This window comes from Sorex araneus, chromosome 7, assembly GCF_027595985.1.
Source record: "Sorex araneus isolate mSorAra2 chromosome 7, mSorAra2.pri, whole genome shotgun sequence".
In the NCBI taxonomy this organism is placed as follows: Eukaryota; Metazoa; Chordata; class Mammalia; order Eulipotyphla; family Soricidae; genus Sorex; species Sorex araneus.
The window spans coordinates 13,083,286-13,105,654 of NC_073308.1; the positions used below are offsets into that span (position 1 = coordinate 13,083,286).

General features: G+C 46.9%; 1 protein-coding gene across 3 annotated transcripts in view; it reads left to right on the forward strand.

Moving 5' to 3' along the window:
- Window positions 1-22,369, forward strand: part of LOC129406611 (pleckstrin homology domain-containing family M member 1-like) — a 42,287-nt gene that overhangs the window by 14,479 nt on the left and 5,439 nt on the right. Inside the window, exons 4-6 of one of the 3 annotated variants that reach the window (XR_008631107.1) lie at window positions 1,280-1,527; window positions 3,939-4,298; window positions 9,511-11,779. Coding sequence is in view for 1 of the 3 variants with exons in the window: in XM_055144961.1 (XP_055000936.1) it covers window positions 1,280-1,527; window positions 3,939-4,002 (312 nt within the window). In the remaining 2 variants the exon portion in view is untranslated. Of the gene's footprint in view, window positions 1-1,279; window positions 1,528-3,938; window positions 8,631-9,510; window positions 11,780-22,369 lie in introns of those variants that run through there. The other 2 variants (XR_008631106.1, XM_055144961.1) reach the window with 2 other exon arrangements.

Here is a 22,369-nt window from a genome sequence, read left to right on the forward strand (position 1 = left end):
CGACCCAGTGTCTTCCTGTTGATGGGGGGGACGGGAGGGCGTGGCCGAGGGATGGTCCTCGTACCTGAAGGACGTGTGCAGTTACAAGCCGGTTCGGGAGACAGGGTGCGCAGGGCGGGCAGGGAGTGGCTTCAGAAATTCGGGGGACGCAGACGGCAGCGGGAAGGGGGAGCGGGAGGGCGTGGCCGAGGGATGGTCCTCGTACCTGAAGGACGTGCGCAGTTACAAGCCGGTTCGGGAGACGGGGTGCGCAGGGCGGGCAGGGAGTGGCTTCAGAAATTCCGGGGATGCAGACGGCAGCGGGAAGGGGGAGCGGGAGGGCCAGCTCTTGTCTTCAAGGCCCTGATTTTGAGCCCAGTCACTGCATCCCCCAAACATTCTCAGGCCCACCCAGGGATGCATAGCAGGAATAGACTCTGTTAAGAAAAAGATACACCAGGGGCTGTAGGTGGTCCTGTGGCTTAAAGCCTGAAGGAGGCCACAAGCCGCTGAGGCCACAAATCCAAACCCTGGTGCTACTACATGTGCTGAAGTCATCCTGGCAGCAACTTTTCTGGAAGCTTTGGTAAAAGGAAGCATAAAAAACATTTTGTTGGGTAATTTTTGGTGGGGCCACACAGGTGGTGCTCAAGGGCTATTCCTGGCTGGGTGTGGCGGGAGGGTGTTGGGGCCTACTCCTGGTGGTGCTCAGTTGGGCCCAAGCCTCCTGCAGTGAAGCTTATGCCCCTCCTGTTGCATAGCTCCCTGGCCCTTGAAAAACTTTTTAATTGCTACTTGGGACCAGAACAGAGTATAGCAGTTAGGGCACACTCGTAGTGTGCACCTGACCTAGGTTTCATCCCTAGCACCACCTGGCCTCCCAGCATCAGTGGGCATGGCTCTGGTGGCCCCCAGAATCTGGGGTTGACCCAGCTAATGCCCAGCACTGCGCAGTACAGGTAGCACAGACCCTTAGGCCCTCACACTGAACTGCCATGCCAGCTACTGAGAATCACTAGAGGGGCCCTTGGGCCTCCGGAAATCCGCCTCCGCCACCCCGTATCCAAATAAGTACATACGCAAATGTTATTGCATAAAAAACCTAACAAACAGCGGCTTCCTCTGAGTGGTGTGTATGTGTGAATTTTCTTTCTGTGCCTCTAGCGTCAGGTGGTGCTAGTTCGGTAGTTCAGCAGGACAAAGCGTTGGTGTGGGTGTGCCCCATCCCGTGTATGGTGGAGGACAGAGTGGCATTCCGAGGGGTGCCACCAACCTGGTGTTTGTCTGCGCCGCCCTCCAGGTCATCAAGAAGGGGCTTGTGGGCTCCATGAAGGCCTTGCAGAAGCAGTACGTGTCCTGGGACATGGTGGTGACGAGTAAGGATGCCGACGCCAACACCGTGTACAGTGCCGTGGAGGCCATGTTCATCCATGGTCTGCACACCAAGCACATCCTCACCGAGGAGGGAGACAAAAGGAAGAAGCGTGCCCAATGGAAGCCCTTGCCGCAGCCTGCCTTCTGGCCCCTCCTGAAAGCCGTCACCCAGAAGTGAGCTTTGGCTTTGGGGAGGTGCTGCAGAAATGGGGTGGGGGTGGGGCCATCGCTGTGGGGGGAAATCCCCAGCAGTGCCATGTTCTAGAGCACACAGGGGGCCTCTTACACTCTTTCCACTTGCTGCCCCTCTTGGCTCCTGAGATGCCACCCTGCGCAAGTGCTGCCAGAAGCACCTCGGGTTCTTGAGGAGCTTGATTTTGAATGAGTGCTCAGTTCAGAAAGCTTTTCCTGGGCCGGAGAGATAGGATAGCAGGGAGAGCACTTGCCTTGCACATGGCCAACCCAATTTTGGTCCCTGACACTTTCTACAGTTCCCAGAACCCTGCCAGGAGTGATCCTTGAGCTCAGACCCAGGAGTCAGCCCTCGCATCACCAGGTGAGGCCCCCAAAATAATAACTCTCCTGTGGCCCACATGCTCACAACCCTCTCACATTCAGTTTCTATCGAGTTACCCTAAGGGCTCATGAGCTTCAGTCTAAAAAGTTGGGGACACTCACACAAATGCACGGCAGGGGAAGGGGAGGGTGTTCTGCCACACCCTCCCATGCTCAGGGGCTATTTCTGGCTCTGTCCTCAGTGATATTGGGGGGCCATGTGGTACCAGGGATCAAACCTGGATTGGCCACATACAGGGTAAGTGTATTAACCCCTTCCTGTACTGTCTCTCCAGCCCGTGGAGTATATGTTTTAATGTTTTAAGATTTTCACCAACATTTACTATATAATTTTTGTTAATAACATATAAGTTGGGCTGAAAGATAGTATAGCTGGTAGGGCACATACCTTGCAGCCAATCCAGGCTTGAACTTCAACATACCAGGAGTGATCCCTGAGCACTGCCAGGTGTGGCCCACAAACTAACAAAAAAACACCAAAAATTGACAAATAGAAAATGTTTTGAAAATCCTCCCTTGCCACATATATAGACCATTTCAGGACTATTTCACCCCTGCCCTCCTTACATGAATTTTCTTAAACTTGTTTTGAAATTTTCCTTTTTGTCTTTCCCTTTTTTTGGTTTTATTTATTTATATTTATTTATTCATTTATTTATTTATTTGGAGGTAGGGGTACACCTAGCAGTGCTCAGGGGTTATTCCCGACTCTGCAGTCAGGCAGTGTTCAGGGAACCATATGGGATGCCAGGGATCAAACCCAGGTTGGCCACACAAAAGGCAAACACCCTCCTCACTGTACTATCACTTCAAACCCTTCTGTTGGTTTAACTTCAGCAGCACAGAACCAAAATTTTTTTAACAACAACAAAAATATTGGCATCCAGCTATCTGGTGCCGCTGATTAAAAAGCTGACCATAAATATGTAGATGATCCCTTATTACCTTTGTTTTCTTTTATTTTGTTTGGCTGCACTCAGCAATGCTCAGGGCTTACCCCTGACTCTGCTCAGGAATCACTCTAGGTGGGGGACCATATAGAGTGCCAGGAATTGAACCCAAGTCAGCAGTGTGCAAGGCAGATGCTCTGCTCACTGTGCTGTGGCTCCAGCCTCTAGTCACCTCTTCTTACGCGGATGTTTTGAAAGATCTGATTTATGAAGGTAGGTCAGAGTAAAGCTCAGCTAGGAGAATATCAGATAAAAGTCTTTTTTTTTTTTTAATGAACCCACTTTTGGGCGTTTGCACTCTCAGCCACAGGGGCAGATGTGGGCCACCGTTAGGCTACTGTCTCTTGGCCCTACAACAAGAGGAACCTCCACAAGGGAGGAGAAACCACTAGCCTAGTGCCCATTCCAGAAGGCCGAGAAGGAGACTCGTGTGCCTGAATGTGTAAGTGTGTGTGTCCACAGAGACACTGGCTCCCTGTGGCCCCAGAAGCATGCGGAGAGGAGAGTGGTCTTTCTAGAGCCCCCTGGGGGGGACTGAGTGATGCCCTCCCCCATGTGTGTACTTGTGGCCACATGACAAGCCTTGAGCCCATGGGCTCAGAGACTTCAGGGAACAAATGCACTCTGTCCCCACAGCACAGAGGTAGACCAGCAGCACCTCACAGCTCTGAGAACAAAATGGGTCCCCACGTGACCAAATTCCAAGTCCCAGGAAGGAGTCTTGGGGCCTGGGCTTCTGATCAATGGCTGATCTAACTGCAGGCCCACAGTTAGGCTGCTTAGGAGTTCAAAGGTACTTACTTCCCCTTCCCATCTCATCCTTTGTCTCTGCTCTGTCAGCTTCCTTTGCCCGAGATTCTCAGCTCTCATACGTGCTGCCCTCTGTGCTGGGGGAGCAGAGGGACTGCGGGGGAGGAGGCCTGTCCCCATGGGGAGGGTAAGAGAGGTGTTTGCTCTGTGCTCAGATCACAAAGCAGCATATCTCCCTACTTAGATTTCCGCGGTGGGCATCCTAGTGGGCAGTCCAACTTGTCACGCAGGGTATTTTTCTGTTTAAAGCTTCCAAGGGTGTTGTCAGAATTCAGCAAAGCCCAGGAGGACTCTGTGCCAACCTGCCAACTAAACCAGGAGGCAGCAAGCCCTGTGCCGCCCGGCCTGCACTCAAGCACACGCCCGCACTCCACCACATTAGTTCAGCCCTGCCTGCCCCGGCCTTCTCCTGCGCTCCTCCAGATGGTGGCTCCCCAGACTTGCCACCACCGGGAACTGCCCCTGTTGTCTCTGCAGGGAGCACTCCATGCCAGTAGCCTTCAAGTCTGGTGGGTGAACTGACCAGCACAGCCCGCCAGGGAGCCACCAGCCAGAGCTCCGGGAGGGTGGAGCCGGACTGAGAATCGTGGTTCCCTCACCTGCAGCCCAGTGAGTAGTGCGAGCTGTGGGTGGGGTGGAAGGGCCCCATGAAATGTCTCAGCTAGTGACTCTGAGTGGTCCCTGCCTTTTCCCCATTAGCCCTGGATCCCCTCCCAGTGCTGGGATTCATTGCCTGGCAATGATGGAGCCCGGGCTTCTGGGTGTAAGTCAAGGAGATGAGGCAGGCACAGTGCTGGACACTTCCTGTGGGTGTGTCTTGTCAACGCATATCAACCCTGGGGGGAAGCTAATGCTCATCTTAACACAGACTCCGCGCTGAGGCTCATCTGTGCCAAAATAGTTTCCAAAGGCAAGACACTTTGCTCACTGAGCCTTTATTTTCCCTCAGCCCATATTAAATTAACAGTTCATAAAATTCTCATTCTGCGACATGAATCAGGTTTAGAACTACACACTCTCCAGGGACTGGAGCGATAATACAATGGGGAGGGGGCTTGTCTTGTGACATGGCCAACCCACGTTTGACCCCCGACAGCCCATATAGTCCCCAAGCACCACCAGGAGTGATTCCTGAGTGCAGAGTCAGAAGTAAGCGCTGAGCATTGCCATGTAGGGTACAAAAGACAAAGGAACCACATTGTCTAATAATCTACCAGTGAACACTTGAAAGACGGCTAGTCCTGGGCTGGGGAGATAGCTCTGTGGTCATGGGTTGCATGCCTTGCGTGCACAGGGACTCATTTTCACTTCCCGGTTCCTCATGCTTCATTCACCACATGGCATGAGTCCTAGCACTGGCCCGTCCAGCCCAGTTGACCGAGTATCGCTGAAGTAGTCCAGTGTGTTGATCATCCAAGGGAAGCCAGCCATATGCAGCTCCTGGGAGAACCCTGCGTGGGCCCTTGTGAGCTTAGACCAGGGCTAAGTAGTCCCGCTGGGAGGCCACACCCTTGCTGCTTCACATTTTTTCTCAGGAAACAGGTGAAGATTCCCAGAGAAAATTATGGATCTTTTATAGTGACCCTTCTGTTTGAAAGAGAACTTGTGACTTTATTAGCAGCAAACGATGCATAGAAAATAAACTTTGTGATTTTACTCAATACCAAATAGATTAATGTGTACTCTCTTAGGGTGTTTTTTGGCACATTCCTCTGGTGCTCAGTTTCTACTCCTGGTGTGGTGCTCTGGGTACCATGGGGTGCTGGGGACTAAACCTGGAGCTGCTGCAAGCAAAGTAAACACTACAGGTCTTTGAGCTATCTCTCCAGCCCTTACTGAGGTTTTTTTTTTAATATATTAAATTTTTTAAATTTATTTTATTGAATCACCAAGTGGAAAGTTACAAAGTTCTCAGGCTTATATCTCCGTTATACAATGCTCAAACACCCATCCCTTCACCAGTGCCCATATTCCACCACCAATAAAAACAAAAACAAAACAAAAACAAAAGCAAAAACAAAAAAGAACAGTATACATCCCACCCCTCACCCCCCAAACCCCCCGTGCGTGAGTGATAATTTCACTTCCTTTTCTCTTTACCTTGATTACATTCCAGATTTCAACACACAACTCACTATTGTTGTTAGAGTTTCAAAACAGACTCACTATTTTTTTGGAATTTATCCCCCAAGAATACAGCTCTATTAACAAGGAAATATTTGATAATAAGATTTCCACTGATGAGAATGAAGCAATAAAATGTCGGTTTACAATTTCTGTATTATAGTAATTAAGTCCGCGGAGATTTAAGTTGGAAAATGAATCATTTACCTTCCTGGACCAGCATGTAGCAAAAGCTTAGTTCACAGTCTCCATACATGGGTGCAAGCACTTGCTGGAACCCCAAATCCTAAATTGTCTCTGGTTCCCGCTCGTTCCACATCCACCGGCTGTGCAGAGGCATGGGCACCCGGGCGAAACCGGGCCGGAGCCCAGCACCGGCCCCAGCGGGGACTCCCTTACTGAGGTTTTTTGTTTGATTATTTGTTTTCTTTGTTTTCTTTGGGCCATACCCAACAGTGCTCGGAAGTTACTCCTGACTCTGTGCTCAGGGGACCATAATGGATGCTGGGGATCAAACTGAGGTCAGCCGCATGCAAGGCAAGCCCCCTACCCATTGTACTGTCTCTGCCCCCTGATGTTTTTTTTTTTTTGTAACCAAGAAATCTGAAGCTTCCAATTAGAGCCTCTCATTAGCACCACAACCAGGTTGGCAACTTTGAAATCTAGAATGTGAGTAAACACAAATTTTAATAGCTTCGTGTAATCTGCACACACTTTGTGACTCAGTAAATGTGTTACCTCAGGCTGTGTATCATATGTGCCCACAAACCAAAATGGGTACAAGGCTTAATATATGAAAGAAAATTATGTGGCCCCTTGATATTCTGAGGGAAATAATGCCACCTCTCAAAATGGGCACGGACAAGTGCCCAGGTCACTAGCCCCCAAGGAAGAATGTAGCAGTGTGTTAGTCGAAGGGACAGATGTTCCGTGGTTGTTGATTTGACTTGAGCATTGGTGGAAAAGGTCCGGTGTGAGGTCAGCTCCAGGTGGCTGGGCCAGGGAAAGGGAAGGCAGCTGCCCAGTGATGCTCAGGGGTTACTCCAGCTCTGTGCTCAGAAGGGTACAAGGCAAACGCCCTACTGCTGTGTTCTCACTTCAGCTCCACTTCTTAGATTTGTAATTCTTTGACATGTTTATTTTGTGTGTGTGCATATGTGATCCGAGGGGTTGAACCTAGGACCTCACACTTAGAAGCCTGTGCTCTGCCACTGAACCATAACCCTTCCCCCTGGCCCCAACTACTACCACTTTCTTTTTATTTTTTTATTATTATTATTATTATTTGCTTTTTGGGTCATACCTGGTGATGCACAGGAGTTCCTCCTGGCTCTGCACTCAGGAATTACTCCTGGTGGTGCTCAGGGGACCATAGGGGATGCTGGGAATCGAACCCGGGTCGTCCGCGTGCAAGGCAAACGCCCTACCCGCTGTGCTATTGCTCCAGCCCCTACCACTTTCACGTAACACACTCATGCCCTTCATTTTAAGAACAGCTTTATTGGGCCCCAATTCACCAATTAAAGTGTAGATTTTAATTTTTAAATAGACTCATAAGATTGTGTAGCCATTACCAGAGTTTAATTTACTTTGGTCCTGTGGCCACACCCACCATCACTCAGGCTGCTCCAGGATGTGTATTTGGCAGCACTTGGGGGCTCAGAGCTGCCAGGAATACTGCCTGGGCCTCCTGTGTGAAAAGCCAGCTCCGTAGCCTGCTGAGCTGTCTCTTGAACCCCACAGTTTCACTTTAAAACCTTGTCATCCGGGAAATAACCAGCCTCTTCGGTTTTTTTCCCTTTGTCAGACAGCATGGCGATTACTAAACAGGCGTGAACTCGGTGGCGCGGGGCAAGGGGGAAAAAGAAAAGTTATGTAACAAACAGCAGGACTTAATATCTCTATATTCTTAGTAATGGAGAACTATCAAATGCCTTATTGGCAATAGGACTGTCTTTTTCTTTTTGGGGGGAAACCCCAGCAACGATAGTGAGTTGTGTGTTGAAACATGGAATGTAATCGAGATAAGCGCAAATGAAGTGAAACTTATCACGTACAAGGGTGGGGACTAGGGAGGTGGGAGGGGGCGGCAGATATACTGGGGGGGTTGGTGATGGAAGATGGGCACTGGTGAAGGGAAGGGTGTTTGAATATTGTATAACTGACATAATCCTGAGAACTTTGTAACCCTCCACTTGGTGATTCAATAAAAAAAAAAAAAATCAAAAAAAAAAAATAAATAAAACCTTGTCATCCCCCCGCTGAAGGAAACACCTTCAATTACCAGTCTCTCTCCAGTCCTCTCTCTGCCCTTGGCCTCTGGCCTTCCTTCAGCCACTTTGCTAGTAGTCAGGCCTGTTCTGGAGGGTCCCTTAATAGTGGATGAACCACACAACTTGCCCTGCTGTCACCCCATGACAGGCTCAGCCTTGGAGCAGCATCATTCCCTTTTGTTGTTGACTGACATTCCTTTGTAGGTGGCATTGTACGGCAGGTTACATTTTGTTTATCACTGGCTGATGGACTTTTCTCTTCCACTTTTGCTATTATATTTGTGTCTGTATGTTTTTATTTCTCCTCAGTGCATATAAAGTGGAATATGGGGGGAATCCAGTTTATTTCTTTTGTATTTATTTATTTACTTAACACTCTGTTTTTATTTCTATTTTCATTTTTATATTGAAACAGAAAATGTGGGTTGTTTTCCACTTAATACTTTCAAATGACTTCTCACTACCTATATAATGTTCAAACTCCTTAACAAGCTCCTAAATAATCTGCTCCAATATCCCCCTGTAGTCACAGTCTACTCATTCCCTTGTTGAGATCCATTTTATGCCTTGCAAACACATGTGCTTTAAAACTTCTCGTATCTGCTTTTTAATTTTTTTTAATGAATCATTGTGAGGTACATTTACAGACCCACAGACTTTCATGATTGCATTTCAGTCAAACAATGTTCAAGCACCCATCCCTCCACTGGTGCCCATTCCCCACCCCCAATGTTCCCAGTATCCCTCCCCCCACCCCCAACCCAACCCCTTCCCACCTCTTGCCTCTGTGGCAGGAACAATCCCTCTTACTCTCTCTGTCCTTTTGGGTGTTGTTATGGTTTGCAATACATGTAACAAGCAGCCATCGTGTTTGGTCCATAATCTACTTTCAACATGCATCTACTATCCCCAGCGATCCCTCCAACCATCATTTATTTAGTGCTCCTCTCTCCATCCCAGCTACCTTTTCCCCTAATGCATGAGATTGGCTATCAAGGCTTGGGGTAGTGCTCCTGACACTTATTTTAACTGTTCCTTGATGTTAGTCTCCTATTATGTTAATTTATAGCCCACAAATGAGTGCAGTCCTTTTATGTCTGTCCCTTTCTATCTGACTTAGCATGATACTCTCCATGTTGATCTACTTCTATGCAAATTTCATGACTTCATTTTTTTCCTACAGCTGCATAGTATTCTTTTGTGTAGATATACTAGAGCTTCTTTAACCAGTGGTCTGTTCTTGGGTACTCAGGTTGTTTCCAGATTCTAGCTCTTGTAAATAGTGCTACAATAGACATACAAGTGCATATGTCACTTCTACTGTACATTTTTGCATCTCTGGGATATATTCCCAGACATGGTATTGCTGTGTCAAATGGGAACTGATTTCTAGTTTTTTGAGAAGTGTCCTTATTGTTTTCCAGAAAGGCTGGACCAGTAGGCATTCCCACGAGGAGTGAAAGGGAGTCCCTTTTTCCCCACATCCATGCCAACAGCGCTTGCTTTTGTTTTTTTGGATGTTTTTCGGTCTCTGTGGTGTGAGATGATATATCATAGCTGTTTTGATCTGCATCTCCCTGATGATTAGTGATGAAGAGCATTTTTTCATGTCTCTTTTGGCCATTCAGATTTCTTCTTTGAGGAAGAAGAAAAAGAATTTCTTCCTCTGTTCATTTTATTGCCACATTTTCTGATGTGGTTGGATGTTTTTTTCTTGTGGAGTTCAACCAGTGCCTTGTATATCCTTGATATGAACCCCTTCTAGAGGGGCATTGGATGAATAACCTTTCCCATTGTGTAGACTGTCTTTGTCTAAGCAAAATGGGAATCGAAGGAACTTTTCTCAATATACTCAAAGCCCTCTACCATAAACCCACAACAAGCTTTATCCTCAATGGGGAAAAAGTAAGAGCCTTCCCTGTAAGATCAGGGACAGGACAAAGATGCCCACTCTTACCACTACTATTTAAGATATGCTGGAAGTACTTGCCATAGCAGTTAGTCAAGAAAAAGACATTAAGCGTACCCAAATTGGAAAGAGAGAAAGAAAACTCTCATTATTTGCAGATGACATGATACTATATTTTGAGAACCCTAAAACCTCTACCAAGAACTTCCTAGAAGCAGTAAACATGTAAAGTCACAGGTTATAAAATCAATACCCAAATGTCCATGGCTTTCCTATACACAAATAACGAGAGAGAAGAAAGTGATATGAAAAAGGCAATCCCATTCACAATCATGCCTCAGAAAATCAAGTACCTCGGAATCAGCTTAATGAAGGAGGTAAAGGACCTATACAAAGAAAACTACAAAATGCTACTTCAAGAAATAAAAGCGGACACGAGGAAATGGAAACACATCCCCTGCTCATGGATTGGGAGAATTAACAATGTCAAAATGGCAGTACTCCCCCAAAGCCTTATACAGATTCATTGAGATCTCTACACATGACATTCTCAAAGAAATGGATCAAACACTCCTGAAATTCATATTCAAGCGCTCACAAATAGCTAAAACAATTCTCAGGAAAAAGGAGATGTTGGGGTATCACCTTACCCAACTTCAAACTGTACTTCAAAGCAGTAATAATTAAACAGCATGGTATTGGGACAAAAATAGCCCACAGACCAGTGGAATAGGGTTGAACATCCTTACACAACCTTCAAATATATGAGCATGTAATCTTTGATCGGTGAGCAAGAGATGTGAAGTGGAGCAAGGAAAGTCTCTTTCACAAATGGTGCTGGCAAAACATGTAACTTTCAGTTACATGAAAAACAATGGGCTCAGATCTGTACTTAACACCATGCACAAAAGTCACATCAAAATGGATTAAAGACTTCAACATCAGACCCGAATCTATAAGGTACATTGAGGAAAAGGTCGGCAAAACCCTCTACGACATTGAAGCCAAAAGTATCTTCAAGGATGAAATGCCATTGACCAAAGAAGTAGAAACAGAGATGAACAAATGGGACTATCTTAAGCTAATAATTTTCTGTACCTCAAAAGAAACAGTGACCAGAATACCAAGACTGTCTACAGAATGGGAATCCAGTTTAATTCCAGGTTTAACCTTTTTTATTTGTTTGTTTGGGTTGGGGGGTACACACAGAGGTGCTCAGGGCCTACTCCCAGCGCAGTGCTCAGGGGTGGCTCCTGGTACTGGTAGGAGTTTGGGGCTGGGGGAGACCCTCTGCTGCCAGCGATGGAATGTGCATCTCCCAAGCATGCACCGTGTGCCCCAGACTGTTAAAGTCTCCCTCTGGTCCCTCTGGTTAGTCTCTTGAGTACTACCACATTGTGAAAAACTAAAAGGTACAGGGGCTGGAGCAATAGCACAGTGGGTAGGGTGTTTGCTTGCACACAGCCAACCCTGGTTCGATTCCCAGCATCCCATATGATCCCCAGAGCACTGCCAGGAGTAATTCATGAGTGCAAAGCCAGGAGTAACCCCTGTGCATCGCCGGATGTGACACAAAAAGAAAAAAAAACCCCAAAAAACTAAAAGGTATAGTATGTTTTTCCATATCTTCACCCCCAATTTTGATTGTCATTGCTGCCAGCCTCCTGGTGAATAGGGACAGCTCACCCTGGTTTGGTGTATTTTTTGTTTCTTTTAAAATTTAATTTAGGGGCTGGAGCAATAGCACAGCAGGTAGGGCGTTTGCCTTGCACGCGGCCGACCCGGGTTCGATTCCCAGCATCCCATATGGTCTCCTGAGCACTGCCAGGGGTAATTCCTGAGTGCAGAGCCAGGAGTAACCCCTGTGCATTGCCGGGTGTGATCCAAAAAGCAAAATAAATAAATTAATAAATAAATAAATAAATAAATTTAACTTAGTTTTTAAAATTTTATTTTCCCTTGCCTTATATAGACACTGTAGTTCGCAAAACTGTTCATGAAGATTTGTTACAGACATTCAATTCTACCATCATTGTACCTTCCCACCACCATTATCTCCATTTTTTCCAATCATCCTTTAAACCTTACGCAAAGCAGGTACTCAGTAATTTATTTATTTATTTTATATTACTTGTTATAATTTGCTAAAAGAATACTGAAAAAATATCTCCTCAGAAGAAAATTAGTGAAGATTGTGTATCTCACCCTGGAGCTATTATCTTATCTTATCTTATTTATTTTTGGAGCTATTATTTTAGTTTAGAATTTTCTTCTTCTTTCTTTCTTTCTTTCTTTCTTTCTTTTTTTTTTTTTTTTGCCTTTCGGGTCAAACCCGGCGATGAACAGGGGTTACTCCTCGCTCTACAATCAGGAATTACTCCTGTCAATGCTCAGGTGACGATATAGGATGCTGGGAATCGAATCCCGGGTGGGTCGCTTGCAAGAAAATTTCCTATCTGCTGTGCTATCGCTCCAGCCCCTCACCCTGGATCTATTAAGCAGTTGTACAAGACATTGCTAAGATATTGGTATAGGTTAAGCCTTTTATGTTGGTACTTTCTTAACCTAGATCGGATGCCTTCTACTTTATATCCCATGCAGTCTGTTTGCTACTCCTGTTTTATCAGTGTTGTACAGTTTGAGGTGTCGTGTGGCTGCAAATGCCCTTGTGCATTCCAGTAAGCCCAAAGTTTTCAAGGAGGTGATACAGGTGGAGTTAACTTTTTAACTGGCCATCTAGCCAAGGCATGTGAATTGGGGATAGGGCCTAAGAATGAGTTCCTTTTGTGCCAGAGACCACCAGTGTTACCTGGTGATCCTCAAGGGTCTCCAGGGCTATAGTCAGTGGTGCTTCAAAGAGGGTGACATGGTGCCAGGTCAAATACAGGTCTGGTTTGCACCAAAGTCCTTGAGCTTTGTCTTGATCATTTGTCACATCAGTGTTTTTAGTTTATTTCCATTTTGGGACCATACCCGGTGGCATTTAGGGCTTACTCCTGGCTCTGTGCTCAGGGGTCACTTCTGGCGGGACACCGGAGACCATCTATGGTGCTGGGGATCAAACCCAGGTTGGTCATACGCAAGGCAAATGGCTTAGCCCCTGTCCCATAGCTCCATGAAAAGTTTTTAGTTTTCATGTAGTCCAGCATCTATTTCCTTTTGTCACTTCGGGTTTGGGTGTTTGTAATTAGGATCCTAATTGCCAGGTGTAAGGTCACGAAGATTTATTTCTGTGCTTTTTCTCAGGAACTGGATTATTTGCTTTGGACTATTGTATAGGAAAAGGACTCTTGGCTCTCTGTTTGGGGGTCACCCTGGTGATGCTGAGGGGAACCTGCCATGCTGGGGATCAAACTGGGCCTCCCGTGACCAACACATGCATTCAGTCTGTTGTGCAGCCCTCTGGCCTACTGCTTCTTAGTTACGGAGTTAGCTCTTACTTTTAGGTCCAGAGCCACTTAAGCTCCCGTCTATGTCTGGTGTAAAAGGCCCAGCATCCCCTTACCTCTGCCCAGTCACTGAAATCTGTTTTTCCTGTCTCTTCCTCGGCCCTTTTAACATTTTGCTGTATTTACAGTTCCCTTATTTTTGTGTCCACCTCAGTAATATTTACTGAGGCATATACTCTTTGGCAGGTACTCCGTGGCTACTTTTTGCATCAAATTCTGGAACATTTGTAGCCCACGACAACAGTGGTTTCCCAACCCCCTGGTCTGTGGGCAGGTGCCAGCCTGTCCTGCCAGAAGGTTCTTGCCACTTTGTGAACCAGTGCTTGCCACTTTCTATGTGGCAAACCATGGACACGGTTTGGACACTGTGAGGGCTGACCACTCTCTTCCTGGTTGACCTGATGTCATGTGGAATGAGGCGGGGAAAGCCGGCCTGCTATGGAGTTTTCCAGAACTCCTCTCTCTCCTCACTTGGGCATTCTCCATGTTGTCTGCCCTTTGCTTTCATTCTGTGTCACTGTCTTCTCTTCCCCTTCACAAGCCAAATGGACCAGAGCCCTGGGAGTAAAGGACTAAACCCAGGACTAAAGGGTTTCCAAGGGCTGCCTCCTTGTTCTCATACAAGTCCAGGCCCCTAGCTATTGACTCATTTATAAAACCAAGGGGACCCCGATGAAATTTCTATATTTGGGGGACTATTAAAGTGTTCCTTGTACGAAGAAAGCGTTCATGTTTTCCTGTCTGAATTTGAGTGCCAAGTGCAATCGGAGCACTCAGGGTACTAAAAGGAAGATAAAACCTATTGTCCGCGACATGTTCATCATGAAGTGGAGACCTGTGTGAACAGTTTCACAGGGTGTTGGGAGAGGCAATGAACTCTGTAATTACTGGTTTGAAACAATATCAGGCTTTAGGTAACTTAACCAAAGCAAATTGTTTTTAGTGGAGAGAGAAAACTCGGTGTAGCTTAATGATCTGGTATGGAGGCATAAAAAATAGTGGTGGGTGGAAGAAGTATGTCAGAATGCCAGTGATTTCAGCTGCTCTGGAAGAACGGACTAGAATTCAGATCATCTTTAAAAAGTCCTGGATAGGGGGTTGGAGCAATAACACAGCAGGTAGGGTGTTTGCCTTGCATGAGGCGACCTGGGTTCGATTCCCAGCTTCCCATATGTCCGCCTGAGCACTGCCAGGAGTAATTCCTGAGTGCATGAGCCAGGAGTAATCCCTGTGCATCTCAGGTTGTGATCCAAAAAATAAAAAAAAAAGTCCTAGATAGAATCTATCTTTGTTTTGTTTGGGAGAGGGGTATTTGGGACCACACCCAAGTGTCTGGGGCTATTCCTGAATGTCTTGCTCAGGAGTGACCCCTTGGAGTGCTGGGGATACACTCTTAGTCATCAACCAAAAGAGCATTAATGATTAGGGATGATCCTTTCTAAAAAGACGAGGATGGAGGGCTCCCAACATGTTTCTTTATATTTTACATACTGTTCCAAGGATCAGAGTTGGTTTGGCCACGTGCAAGGCAAACATCTTACCCTCTGTCCTATCTATCTTACCCAGGATCTAATTTTTTTGTTGTTTTTGCACCACACCCAGCTATGTTTAGGGGTTACTCGTGACTGTGCACTCAGGAATCACTCCTGGCAGTGCTCAGGAGACCATATGGGATGATGGGGAACAAACCAGGTCAGTCACATGTAAGGCAAGCACCCTACCACTGTTGATTTCATCAGTCTTGATAAAACTGGGATGTGCCTTGAATCACTCATGTTCCTACTTCTGAGTTTTAACTACAGCAGACATAAAATGAGAAATGATTATGTGATAGTTTCCAGACTTCTAGATTTCCAGAACAGATAAAACAAGAATAAAATTCAGACCATGATCAAAGATTTTCCATTTTTAAAACAACTTTAGGACTGAAGGGGATAAATAAAAATCACTGTATCACTGTCATCCCGTTGCTCATCGATTTGTTTGAGTGGGCACCAGTAACATCTCTCATTGAGTGACTGCACAGCGGTTGGGCATTTGCCTTTCACGCAGCCGACCCGAGTTCGATTCCTCCGCCCCTCTCGGAGAGCCTGGCAAGCTACCGAGAGTATCGAGCCCGCACGGCAGAGCCTGGCAAGCTACCCATGCTCATTGGATATTGGATATACCAAATAAAAATATTTTTAAAAATTCCTCTTCATAAAACAATTATTAGCATTGTAGAGAGGTCTGTAACAACAAGTCTCACAATGGAGACATTACTGGTGCCTGCTCGAGCAAATCGATGAACAATGGGATGACGATAACAGTGCTGCAGTGCTTCCACTCAGCAGCAGGGCATTTGCCTTGCATGCAGCCGACACGGGTTTGATATTTCACCCCTCTTGGAGAGCCCGGCAAGCTACCAAGAGTATCTCACCCGCACGGTAGAGCCTGGCAAGCTACCCGTGGTGTATTCGATATACCAAACACAGTAACAACAAGTCTCAATGGAGATCATAATGGTGCCCGCTCGAGCAAATTGATGAGCAATGGGATGACAGTGACAGTGACAGTAGAGAGGTCACACAACTAATGAAACCAGTTTTTGTCTTAGAAAGAAGAACATTTGTTATATTACCCTTTATGTTTTTTGGGGGGCCAAACCTGGCAATGCTTCTCCTTGCTCTGCACTCAGGAATTACTCCTGGTGGTCCTCAGGTGAACATATGAGATGCTAGGGATTGAACCTGGTCAGCTAGATGCAAGGCAAATACTCTACCTGCTGTACTGTCACACTGAGCCCTATTTATATTATCCTTTTTAAAGGATTAGGGAAAATTTCACAGACGGGATGTGGTGCTGTCCTGATTCTGCTGACCTGGGTTCAATTCCCACTTCCATAAATGGTCCCCCAAGCCCTTCCAGGGATTCAGTGATGTTTGAGCACAAACCTAGGAGTCAGCCTGGAGCATCACTGGGTGTGGCCCCCAAATAAATGAACACAATTCCATCTTCCACTAACATTTTTTTTTAACTTTTTGGGTCACAAGGGCTACTCCTGGCTCTGCACTCAGGAATTACTCCTGTCGGTGCTCAGGGGACCATATAGGGTGCTGAGAATCGAAGCCGGGTCAGCCACATGCAAGGCAAATGCGCAACCCGCTGTGCTATTGCTCCAGCCCCTGATACTAACATTTTAAAATTACGGATGGGAAGGACCTACTTGCCTTCTTAGTCCATTGCTCCACCAAATAGCTACAGGGAAGCTAAGAAGTCTCGTGGGCACCACAAGCTCCCATGTTGGAGTCACTACTTGAATCAACTCAATTCCCCAGTCTCTGCCCTGCTCTCAGCTCCCACATCATCCGGGTTCCACAAACGCACCTTCACAATGGTGCAGTGTCCTGTGGGGTTGGGATTGGGGTGAGGAGGAAGGAAATTGTTTTCTAAGGGTTCAGGCAGAACTAGAGGTCCTTCCCCTATGTCCTTAAATTAGCTCTCTGGTCTCTAATCCCAGGGCTCAATGGCTCCAAGATGAGATACAACAGTTTTCACACACCTTACTCTGAGGAAACCTTTTTGGATAATTTTCAGTCAAGTATTTATAGCAAGTAATACAAAATAAATGACTTAACATTTTTTGGGGCAGTTTTGGGATAGTGGTGGGAAAAGTCAAAGGTGGTGGAAAGGTGTAATGGTGATGAAATTGGTGTTAAATATTGAGTGTAATCAAATTCTGTGAAAAACTCTGAAATAAAAGAAAGAAAATTAGCCCTCTGGGCTCATCAAGAAAGACTTGTGCTGATGGGACACCAAGGAGTTTAAAGGTGGGGACTTGGTGCCTAGCCCTTAGCACTGTGGGCTGGGCCTGGCCACAGTAGATCCACCCCCAGCACGCCCCACCCTCGCACAAGCCCCCTTTGAAAAAGCGGGGGCAGGTTCTGCGCAGGCGCAGTGCCGCCGTGAGTTTGAGTTGCGCAGGCGCAGTGAAGCCGAGGAGGGCTCAGGTGGTACCTTTCACGGTTCCCAACGAGAGTGACAAAACCCTGTTGGTGTGGAGATGAGCTCTGGCCCCAAATATCCCTTGCATGTGAGCCGGGTCCCCCCGGGAAAGGAGTCTCTCGAGCCCCGACTTCCCGCCGTGGCCCCGCGCCCTGCCCTGTGCCAAGGGAACCGTGGCTGTCAGCTCGCGCAACACTTTCTTGTGCTGCACCTCGGGCCCGTGGCCGTGGCTGTGCGACGCAGCTGCAGCCCCGTCTTGCAGAGTGCAGCGTGCTGGGGATGTGGCCCCTCACCTGGGGGCAGGGGACAGGCGGGGAGGGTGGCCTCCTATGCCAGACTGTGCAGTGGGTGACCAAGGCGGCCCTGCAGCATCGTTCTCTGTCCGCAGCCTTCTCCCGCTTCGCCTTCTGTGTGCGGTGAGCGTCTTCCCCAACGCTGTGGCCTCCCCGCCGGGTTTCTACTCCGGGGTCAAGTTTTATTCTGCGCGCGCCGCTCACTCAGCCCAAGGGGCCTATGACCGGCAGCCGCTCTTCCAGTCCTCTCCGCTGAAGGTGGCTCCGCACTCGGCGGGGGCCGGCCCCGTGGGAAGCAGTGCTGGGCGGGGGCACCTTACACTGGCAGCTAGCCGCCCCCACCCACCAGCCTCCCGCTGCCTTGCAGAGTGTCCCCCAGAATCCGGGTAGCAGGCAGCCAGTCCCCCAAGGCTGCTGCTGCAGAAACGCCCAGGCTGGTTGCAGTAAGAGACTCGCTGACAGGGTCAGAGGCAGTTCCCAGCCTCCTCTGGGCTTTGATGGGGTCCACGTGTGCGCTTGGCAGTCCTGTTGGCTGGAGGGACTCGCGGCCAGCGTCATCGCTCTGTCTTAAGCCAGCCATTCGCGATGCCCAGCCCCAGTTCCCAGTTCCCACCGAAAACTTTCTTCCCTTGGCGTGCACCCCAGCTCCGCGGTCTCCAGCTCCCAAATTCCGTCTCGCTTGGGCCTCATTTTGGTCCCATTCTTTTGTCTGGCCCATTTCCGTTCTCTTGTGGTTCGTTTCGGTTTTGGTGGAGCGGTGTTGGGTGTGGAGGGGATGGAGGTAAGAACCAAGGGGTCTCCTGCTCCGCTGTTTTCCTGTGCACACCCCCCACCATTTCCCATGCCTCTGAATATATGAGTGAGGATTTTTTCTCTTCAAACCTTTCACTTGATAATTCTCAGCCTTCTCTGATTGGCTCCCTGAACTGGCTTCTCACACCTCATCTTGCTGGTCATTCTCACTCCCCATCCTTTCCTCCTTGCCTGCACCTTCATCGGACATGAAAACACCCCTCCGTGGTGACCATAGACTCTGCTGCTCCTCTGCAGGCTCAACACCTGCTTCAGTCTCTACTCCACCCCCTAGGAGTGAGATCAAGGTCTCTTAGACATTATTTGCTTTGCAGACTATACGCTGCAGCTAACCTATGGCCATCTCACAGTTACATCACAGCTGGTATTAAAAACATTTTTGGCCAGAGTGATAATATGGCCGGGGAGGGCTCTTGGCTTGCACTTGCTCACACTGGCTGGATTCCTGGCACCCCAGATGGTCTCCCAAGACCCACCAGAAATTTTTCTTGAGTGCAGAGCCAGGAATAAGCCTGGGGAATGCCAGGTGTGGCCCCAACCCCCCCTCAAATAAATATAATTTATCCGTTGTAATTAATGAGTGGTACTCCCCTCACCCCTTTCTCTCATTGGCTACTAAGACCATCTTGTAGGAACAGGGATGTGACCCTTGGCAGAGCGTAGACCTTGCATATGTAAAGGCACTGTAGGAGGGAGGAAGATGAGTTTCATAAATGTGGTTTTGAGATTTATTTTTTTTTTTGCTTTTTGGGTCACACCCAGCGATGCTCAGGGGTTACTCCTGGCTTTGCACTCAGGAACTACTCCTGGTGGTGCTTGGGGGACCATATGGGATGCCGGGGATCGAACCCGGGTCGGCCGTGTGCAAGGCAAATGCCCTACCCGCTGTGCTATCGCTCCGGCCCCGGTTTTGAGATTTTTATAGCATAAAATTCATTACCAATATAGTGACAAAAGGAACATTCTATAAATCAGTATATAGTTGTGAAGGTGGTACTCTAGTAGATCATCTAATGTAGAGGCTGGGATTACTACCTTCCCTCAGAAAGTTATCCATTTCAATGAGAGGTTCTTTTATATCTTGGATAGCACCCAGAGTTCTTGTCTACTTTTGGCCTCCTGTAAGTACAGAAAAGCAAATTGGATCTTAATGTAAGGTGAAGGAAAGACCCAAGTCATCAGAGAGGTTTCTTCATGGTTACCAGCAAAAAAAAAAAAAAAAAACTGTTCCAAAGTTAAGGTGACTACTCTCCAGGGTCTCAGAACCCTTCTGAAGCTTCCTAGTCGACAAAGCTGCCGTCACCACAATGATGGGCTAGTGTGTGGTGCAAACATTCAAGATCAATCGTCATTGCTTCCTCTCTCACCCAGTTGGGGAAACTAATTTTGTTCTCTTTTCTCATTCCTTGATTTATTCTCTCAACCAACAAACTATTGATCCTTTTATGGTAACAAATCTTTCTAGCTTCAGAGAATGAGGAAAGGATACAATATGGATTCTTGAGCACTCAAGGTGCTTATAAACTGGTATAATGATAGGCACATAAAACAAATCAATAATTAATATTGCTTTGCTTTCATTTGTATTTGAATTATTTTTCTTTTTTGTTTGGCAGTGCTCAAGACTGTTTTCTGACTCTGCACTCAAGGATCACTCCTGGCAGGCTTGGCGGCACCATATGGGATGCTGGGGATTGAACCCGGATTGTCCATATGGAAGGCAAAAATGCCTTACCCATTGGACTATCTCTCCAATCTTGCATTTGAATTTTTATAATATGTTCATGTACTACATCCTCGCTGAAAGTTGAACTTGACATTTAAGAACTAATGATGTAAGAAGTCCACAATAATGTATATTTAGAGAACTATTAACAGACATATTTTTTATTTTATAAGGAAGCTCTTATGCAGATGATAGTTACTCATAAAATGTTGTCACAAAAAATAAACTGTACTATTTTCTCTTCTAGCAAGGTTAATAGTTTGGAGAGGGGAGTGCTGCAGATGGAGGTCCTTCTTTGGTAGCATGTCTGTCTTATCTATGCTTCAGGTTATAGTTTCAGACAAAAGTTGCTAGATAGAATCACTGAAGCAATTTACTTCTTTTACTTATATACAATCTTGAAGATCTTCCTGTATCATACATTCATTGACCAGCAGAAGTCAGGGAAATGCTCAGATTAACCAGAGACTATGGAAATAATGCAGAAGAATACCATGGCTTGAAAACAATGAGTATTAGTCCTTACTATGAACTTAATGCCTAAAATGTTTAAGGACCAAAAAATAGGCCAGGAGTTAATGTGCTGACCTTGCTTGCTGCCAACCCAGTTCTATGCCCAGCAGACATATGATTGCCCCAACCACCACCTGGAGTGATCCCAGAGCACAGAGCTAGGAGTAACATTGCTGCTGAGTCACTGTCACTGTCATCCCGTTGCTCATCTACTTGTTCGAGTGGGCACCAGTAAGGTCTCTCATTGAGAAACTTATTGTTACTGTTTTTGGCATATCCAATACGCACGGGTGGCTTGCCAGGCTCTGCCGTGCGGGCTCGATACTCGATAGTCTTGCCGGGCTCTCCGAGAGAGACTGAGGAATCGAACACAGGTCAGCCACATGAAAGGCGAATGCCCAAGCACTGTGCTATTTGTAATAGGACTGTTGCTGAGTAGGGGTCTGAAACAATAGCAACCACCAAAGTTTGTTCGATTTGCTCTTCACAGCCACCTTATGAAACTTGTATTGAGAAGTCTTGGGTCGGCTGAATTAGATCTCTGTGGCAATTCGTTCCTATCGTCGAGTATGTCTCTTACGTCTTTAGGTTTGTCTCAAGCAGACATAAAGCAGTTCAACATCGTGCCCTTGCCCTAAACAGCTCCCAATGCCAGGAACTGGCAAAATACTATTTGGTTTTAATGGATGGTCTAAAAGGATTGTCAGGATAGGAAGTGAAGAGAGAGTTCAAGTGCAGATCCTGTGTGCACCGTGTTCAAGCCCCGGGGTTTTGTCCTGAGAACTGCACGACTCCCCAGCACTGTGGGGTGTGACTGCAGCAGGCCCTGTGGACCAACAGACCTGACAGATTAGAGTTGTCTAAGTGAAAGTGTCTGAGCACTGGTCACACCCCAGCATCAATCAAGATCTCAGTGAATTGACAGTGGTGTCCATATTCTACAACACTAGTGTGCTCTGTATGTGCGTGGCTGGTGTAGTTCATGGAAAGTTTGGCTTAATATTGAAGTCACAGGTTACTTCAACTGTTAGCACAGGTTGCTGGAATTTAGTTTTTATTTAAATTAAACACTTCAAACCTACATTGAGATGTTCAGAAGGACCTTCAATCTAAACTCCTAACAGCTTCAGAATTTTTCTGACCTTGAAGAAAGGGAAAAGGAAGATATTGTGGCACCACTTCAGAAGCATGAAGATCTTCTGTGCTTTAGAGGTGGTATTAGAGGTGGTATTGTCATCCTTTGATTGCAAGAGCCCTGGAGTTGGCATAGCTGAGGAGACTTTGGATAAATTGGAAGGTCTCTGTGGGGATTAGAATGGGAGTGTGGGTAAGAATTCATTCTCTCTCTCTCTCTCTCTCTCTCTCTCTCTCTCTCTCTCTCTCTCTCTCCTTGATCATATTTTCAGATACATCAGAAACAACCCTCTCCTTGCTAAACTGCTACAACTTTATTCAGATGTTTTTAACAATTCTTGTTTAAATCTTAGGTAGTAACGAACAGAATTGTTTATTTGGGGGGATGGGGGAAGAGGAGGTGTTGGGAACACCTGATGATGCTCCTGGCTCAGCACTCAGAAATCACTCCTGGCGGTGCTC